Below are 7,101 nucleotides of genomic sequence, written 5' to 3'. Positions count from 1 at the left end.
TAAAAACCAATCAGTTATTTCCAGTTTTTATAAAAAATATTGCTTTAAAAAATTAATTTTCAGCATTTGTTTTTTAGTTTTTACAAAAACATTGTTTTAGAAAATATTTTTCAGTTTTTTCTAAAGCAGTTTTTTTTGTAAAAATTGAAAAACAAATATTTTCGTTTTTTAAGTTTTTAGTAAAAATAATTTCAGTATTTTCCAATTTTTACAAAAAAAAATAATTATTTTTCGGATATGGGTAATGAGTTTTTTTAATTAATTAGGAGATATTTAGAATTGACCAACATGATGATGATACGTTTCCCTCCGTTTAAATGAGAGGTATATTTGAACCCAACGTATGACTGCAGGAGTATGAAAAACTCAATAGTATAACGAGGGGCAGTGTTAGACCATTTTCGAAAGTAAAGGAGTATATTTGGCCCTTTACCGTTCTTATTTTGATGCTTATAGAATTAGAATACTACTAATATCATCTAATCTTTTCTTGGAGTTTCTTCAAAGTTTGGAACGCTTTGCACATGCTTTACTCATATTTCATCTGAGTAATTTAAAACACTAAAAAGGAAAATTAAACAACTTCCAAGTACGGATGTTTAAAATTCACAAACAAACAAAAAAAACTCCATAAAAGTAATGCGAGAATAAAATAAAATGATATAGTTAAAACACAAAATTCAAAGAAAATACCCTGGTTCGTGACTCAACGTTTTTATCGATGAGCAGTTGATCCGAAAGGTGTTCCACGTGGCAGCATGTACGGCCAACCTGGCGGGGAGGATATGGGCCCACCAGTTGTCGAGTAACCGGGTCTTAAGGTAGTTTCTGAGACAGAAACCTGGTACTGGCAAGTGCATCTACGGGCCTTTTACCGTTAGCGCCAGTAACTTGTATAAAGAAGTGGGGGTTTAAGACATACATGCGGTGGTTTATTTCTCAGGGTTTTTCTTTGGCCATGAAAAACATTGGATGGTTCATCATTACATAAATTACAGGGTATATTATTTTCGTGATCTCTTTTTTTATTTCTTCTCTGATTTCTCCGTTGAATTTTCTGCTCCTTTCTGATCCTGAATTATCTTGTTGCTTTTAAATTCTACGGGAATTTGTCTTTTCATGGGTGATTCTTGGATTTGAATGGAAATTATGGTGACTTTAGACATAAATTTGGTTGTTTAAAGATGGGGTTGTTCTTTTTTGTTATTGGTTTGTTCCCAAATTCATAAAGTTATGATCTTTGGTTCAGAACTTGGTTCGGTTGGAGTGAAAATCTTGAGAAAGTTAAAGAAATGTCCATTTTCAGAATGCACATGGTAAATTTTGATGGTTTGGTGTTTTTTTTTTTTTTTTTTTTTTTTGAGGTTTCTCTGTGACATAGAGAGCATTCTTGGAATTCTTAACTTTCACTCTTTTACCTTTTCCTCTGAATTCAGAAAACTTTTTGGTGTACTTTTAGATTCTATTCTCATCTCTTGGATCTAAGTGGGGGCTGCTATTTTCAGAATTTAACGTCCAAAAGCTTTCTCTCTTTTTCCACTTGGGGTCCCTTCTTTGAAATTCAGGGTCCGTTGGATTGGATATATCTATATTTCCCTTTGTTTAGTTTGGTTGATCTGATGTTATGGTACTTGTTATGGGGTGGTGGGGGTGTTGGCACTCATGATTTCATTTCTGGTGTTATTCTGTCTGGGTTTTGGGCGGGTTCTTTTAGTTTTTAGTATTCCCTTTTCAAATTTGCAACAATTTACTTTATCCTCGTGAGAAAATGCTCTCTTGTCCTTTAAACAAAGGATTGACTTTATGGAGTTTATAATATCTAAGAGGGTTCTATGTATTCACATTTTCGTTTATTGAATATTTTCTAGTCAGATGCATAAGACCAGATTTTGTGACTAATACCACTCGTTTGATTCATGTATAACCTTTATTCCGACTGATCACAAAACATGTTCCAACGCCATGTTGGAACTTCACATATTATGTTTCTTCTATCAGCACTTAGGTTTATATGTTTCTTGCATTCTTGTTTTGCTGATCTGGTAATGGTTATATCACACTGCATGTCTTAAACTTGCTTTTCCCTTTTCCCTATTTATTGGAGGGGAAAACCTTGAAAAGTATTGAGATCTAGCAGTTCCAAGTAATTTCTATTGAAGCAAATGTAGAATTGGAAATAGCTTTTACTTTTGTCATTCAATTACGATAAGGATCCTATTTAATGTCCCTACTTATTTACCTCGTCGTTGCATTTTGGATTAGGATTATGACATCATTCAATTTTGTCCTGATCAAGCAGCGAATCATGGTTGAAAGGTGTAGTTTGAACTGCATATTTAAGATGGGAAGCTTTCATTTACTCAGAAATCTAGCTCAACTTAGGGAGTGACAACAGCTTTAGATATGATTTAAATATATCAGATCTTAATCGATCATCCCTAATATCTTGGTTGATAATCAGCATTTAAGTATCAATAAACGAAGATTATGATGCTGAGGGGTTGAGTTTGGCATAAAGTTCTGCAGTACAAGGCGCTAGTTTTGTAGGATTTGTTTCCCTACTGGCATCTGGAGCTTTATCAAACAATGATGATTCTGTTCTTTTATCTTTTCCCTGAATTAAGAGAATTTCAACTCTAGGATCCTTTTGTTTCACATGAAATTTTATTTAAGTATCACTTAATTTATGATTTAACTTAATTTTATTTTTGCTTAAATATCTCGAATTATAATGCTTGTGATTTTGCAGGGCTCTTCTTTGTTAGACTATTTGGTGCAGTTGACCACAGGAGTTGTGTAGCATGAAGTTTTTAGACTGTAAAAAATCTGCTGGTTTTTTGTGTTCGCTGGATATTTCTTGGGATGGTTTCTGAGATATGGTGTTGCAGAAGAGGTTAGACTATGGATTCAATGGCTATCAGGTGCCTCCTATACCTCGAGCTACCAGATCGGCTAGGGTAATCTCACTTTTCAGATCCATTATTTTGCCTTATAAGTATATTCCTCTGCTATTGAGGCACTTATCCTGATCTTATTTCCCTGGCAATTTTTGTAGAGAAGGGGCACTATTAGGAGGAAAGCTGATGGCGATGGAACGTGTCCCTTTGACTTGTTAGCTACTGTAGCTGGCAAGTTATTGGGGGAGGGAGCGAGCTCACCTGATTCTACGGGTTCTGTTAGAGGGAAGGAGCAATCAATTCTGAAAGATGAGAAGATAAAAGAAAAATCTTATGCTGAAGGCTGTTATGAGCGGGGGTTCTTCATTTCTGAGCTTGTCTCACAAGCTCCAGTTGTAAATCGTTCTTTAAGTGAACTGCCACATGCTCAAAATGATACCATCTCTGGACCTGCATCTGTCACTATGAGTTCTGATTGCTCAGAGAAGTTCCCCTTTGCTAAACAATTTGTAAATGGTGAAAGCAGGGAGGAGGAACATGGAGTCTTTTCAAGTTGTACATTAGACACAGAAAGTGATAAACAGATTAAAATTGAGCTGTCAAATAATGCTAAAGTTTCTACAAGTAAGGGGGCTGCAATTTCCAGTCCAGAGTTCCCTGATGTTTGGGATAAGAAACCTTCAACACTACTTGTTACTTCAGATGATAGTGTAAGATTATCTTTGTCTCCGTATACTGCTCCTTGTAGGTCCTTTCCGGTGATCCGGAATGATGTAAAGTTAGATAATAGAGATGATGACGAAAACTCTGGGTGCACTCAACCAAGCACCCCAAATAAGGCCTCTGGGTCAGCACCACGGGTACGAGATCGCCCAATTAAGAAGTTACTAGCTTCCAAATATTGGGAAGAAAATCTAAAATCTGACAATGAGGGGCATGCCAATACTGGTAAGCGTTTGTTGTTTTTGCAATCCTTCATATTCACTTGCCCTGGGGTTTGACACGAGGAGGATTTTTCCAGGGGGGAAAACAATGCATGCTTACCACAACAGAAACAGTGCCTACAAGCACCAAAGGTCTCAGAGGGATTTTCCTTTCAAGAAAAGAAAGCTCTTCAAATGTGGCTCCTTCTCTAATTCAGATGGAGAGATGAGTACCGATGGAATTTGTAGTTCTCCAACAAGTGACTTACATGGAAATGCTTCCTATTATAGTAAAGCATCTTCTGGAGGTTTGTTCGCTTCTCAGTTTATGCCTTTCATGCAGCAACATGGACATGACTCAGTTTTTACTTGCGTGCATAAATGTGTGTATGTTTCGATCCTTATTGATACTTATTTACCTCTGCATATCAACTCTGACAGGCGGTGCAGCAGCTGGGACGTCAGTCTTCAATGGAGGTCGTGCATCCTTCAAGCCTAGTGATTCCTGTGGTGAGAGAGCCTTCTTTTGGTGTTATCACGTGAATTCTCTTGTATTCCTTGCTCTGTCATTTGAAGAGGTTCTAATATGGGAATGTTTTTCCTTTCACGCAGTTAAGTTTAGAATCAAATCCTTCAGGGTTCCTGAGTTTTTTGTCGAGATTCCAGAAAATGCAACTGTTGGTTCTTTAAAGGCATGTGAAAGCGTTACCTTCAAATACTAATTCACTTTCCTCAATAAGTTTCTATCATCAGTATTCTGCCTTGTGCTACATTTTCTTTTTTTGAATGTCAGTTTGGAAAAACACTATTCATGTTCGTAATATTTTGCAGAGGACCGTAATGGAAGCAGTGACTGCTATACTTGGTGGTGGACTACGTATCGGTGTGGTTTTTCAGGGTAAGAAGGTTAGAGATGATAACAAAACCTTATTGCAGACTGGAATTTCTCATGATTACGAGCTTGATGCTCTGGGCTTCTCACTGGAGCCCAATCCCATTCAAGCTTCTCCACCTCTTGGTCCAGATTGGCGTTCTTGTGTCCTTCCTTGTGATACACCTCAACCACTAACAAGGTATTCTATTTATCGATCTCTGATGGGTATTAGGACCGTAGCCATTGTTATTATAGAGCTTCTGCTGCTACTTCAGTTTAACAGCAAGTTATATGGCTAAATATATACCTGCGGTTGTTTTGAAATTAGAAATCCATAACTTCTTCCTATTCTTGGTGGGTTGTTTCTATATTTTCTAGTGTTTTCTATCTTGGCTAGTATTCCTACTTCTTTTGTGGAAATGTGCAGGAGCTTATTGTGTATTCAATTTTTTGAGCTTTATTTTGGAAACTACATCTTCTTAGAAACATGCTAGAATCAAAAGTAGTCTTGACGACTTTGCACTATATATATATATATATCACCAGGTGCCTATCTCCTGCTATTACTGGCATTCATCAGGGGAGATCTGATGATCATACAGGAACAAGTTTGAATAATTTTGTTGAAAGTGATCGTGATTCAGCTCCATCTCCTCATTACGCAGCATTGGAGAAAATTTCTGCAAATTCAAGAGCATTGGTTCCAGTAACTGCGGTAAATGCAGAAGCCTTGGCCGTAGTTCCATTGCTGAAGCCCAAGCGATCTGAGGCCACGCAGCGTCGAATCCGTAGACCTTTTTCTGTTGCGGAAGTGGAAGCACTTGTTCAAGCTGTTGAGAAGCTTGGAACAGGAAGGTATGTTTAGTATAACCATAATTAGTACTGAATTGAGCTATGATGTGTATGAGATTCTAGATTATTATTAACTTTTATTATAAATAAGGGTATTTCTTCACAAAAGAGCACTAAGTGAGTGCTATGTATCTGTACAACGAGTTACAGCTCTGGGGATCTCAAAAGAATTCATAAATCTATCAAATTTCATTAACATCTTCACCCAAACTCCCCCCACCCCTACCCCACTCCCCCAACCAGGGCTTTTGTTAAGTGATAATGAAGTACAACGTGGGTCAGGATGCAGACTTCTGATTTGTTTTTTCAGTTTATCAGTTATTGTTTTGTTGTTTGGCAGATGGCGTGATGTGAAACTGCGAGCTTTTGATAATGCCAATCATAGAACTTATGTCGATTTGAAGGTATAACATTTGTCACTGTCTCGTGCTTTTCAACATCACACCATCCGCAGCCAATTGTTGACTTGCCTGCCGGGATCTCTCTTCCCATTTCGACTTTTATGCTTTGCTTTCTTAATTAGCTAGTTCATTCTGTGCATGACTAATGTTACAATCTGAGAAGCCTTATCCATTTGTTGCTTCTTCAAGCAGCTAAGAAATCATTTGGTTCTTAAAGCGGCGTACTTGCATGCATCTTGTATGTAATTTCCTTTACATCTCCAATACTTAACAAAATCTTCTGTGAATGACCTGGAAAGGAGAAAGAAAATAGTCATGAGCCATCCTCTTGAATCTTGATACACATAGTAATCACACAACATTGAGTTTAATTGACGGCTGTTATCAGGATAAATGGAAAACTCTGGTGCACACAGCAAGAATATCCCCTCAGCAAAGGAGGGGCGAGCCCGTGCCACAGGAGCTCTTGGACAGGGTCCTCACTGCCCATGCTTACTGGTCCCAACAGCAAGCCAAACAGCAGATGAAACAGCCATCGGAGACTTACCTTCTGCTCTAGGAACACGTCGTGGAAATGGCTGCACGATGGGGGACTGAAGAAGAGGTTTCCTTATTTTTTGTCACTGTAAAATATCTTCTGTTTAAAAAGTATTACCAGGGAAAGTTAATTAGTTAGTGCTATATAGTTCCTTGCATGGAGGGGTTGGAAGCTGGCTCTTTGTAAATGTTTGATAGAATAAAGTGATATGCTAACAGAATTTTTTTTGTGCCAAGAATTTGGCATTAAATGCTTCTTTCCTTGGAAAGAAATTCATTCTAGGGTAAGGGTATTGTACTTTTGTAATTAACTCGTTCAATAGAAAAGGCAAAAGGGAAATGTTTTGTTCCCTATTTGATTGTAAAACTTACTAGTTCCTTATCATATTATGATTCTCCACTTTTGGGACATCAATTTCAATTTTAAGATTATAGATAGCTTCATCTTGTGTACCAGTAATATTGCTAATTTTGCTGGAGTTCCTACTTTTTCGAAGTCATAACAAATATATACAACTACTTTTCCCTTCATTCTAGTAGATTGCACTTATGGTTACCACCACTAATACTTAATGCTATCATCCATGAAATGAATTTAAGTAGATGGCAAAAAGTTA

General features: G+C 37.2%; 1 protein-coding gene across 3 annotated transcripts; it reads left to right on the top strand.

Annotated features, from left to right (window-relative positions):
- Positions 1-759: 759 nt before the first annotated feature.
- LOC104100856 (telomere repeat-binding protein 5-like) lies at positions 760-6,851 on the top strand. Of its 3 annotated transcripts, none has more exons than XM_009608204.4 (10): positions 769-999; positions 2,750-2,957; positions 3,056-3,845; positions 3,919-4,128; positions 4,262-4,330; positions 4,433-4,512; positions 4,652-4,893; positions 5,241-5,549; positions 5,887-5,950; positions 6,336-6,851. In XM_009608204.4, the coding sequence occupies exons 2-10, from the start codon at positions 2,877-2,879 to the stop codon at positions 6,504-6,506; spliced, it is 2,016 nt and encodes a 671-aa protein (XP_009606499.1). In that variant the 5' UTR covers positions 769-999; positions 2,750-2,876; the 3' UTR covers positions 6,507-6,851. The 3 variants fall into 3 exon arrangements, with proteins under 3 accessions (XP_009606501.1, XP_009606499.1, XP_009606500.1); XM_009608205.4 differs by lacking the exon at positions 769-999 and adding an exon at positions 1,039-1,316; XM_009608206.4 differs by lacking the exon at positions 5,887-5,950 and having other exon boundaries at positions 760-999.
- The last annotated feature ends 250 nt before the right edge of the window (positions 6,852-7,101 follow it).

This window comes from Nicotiana tomentosiformis, chromosome 6 (genome assembly GCF_000390325.3).
Source record: "Nicotiana tomentosiformis chromosome 6, ASM39032v3, whole genome shotgun sequence".
NCBI lineage: Eukaryota > Viridiplantae > Streptophyta > Magnoliopsida > Solanales > Solanaceae > Nicotiana > Nicotiana tomentosiformis.
This window is presented reverse-complemented; position numbering and strand designations above follow the sequence as displayed.

What these genes read in the sequence shown, in the direction of transcription:
- LOC104100856 (XM_009608204.4), top strand. Translation starts at nt 2,877, where the DNA reads ATGGTGTTGCAGAAGAGGTTAGACTATGGATTCAATGGCTATCAGGTG. An exon ending in GAGAAGCTTGGAACAGGAAG is followed by an intron (nt 5,550 to 5,886) that starts GTATGTTTAGTA and finishes GTTGTTTGGCAG; the next exon opens with ATGGCGTGATGTGAAACTGC. An exon ending in GAACTTATGTCGATTTGAAG is followed by an intron (nt 5,951 to 6,335) that starts GTATAACATTTG and finishes GGCTGTTATCAG; the next exon opens with GATAAATGGAAAACTCTGGT.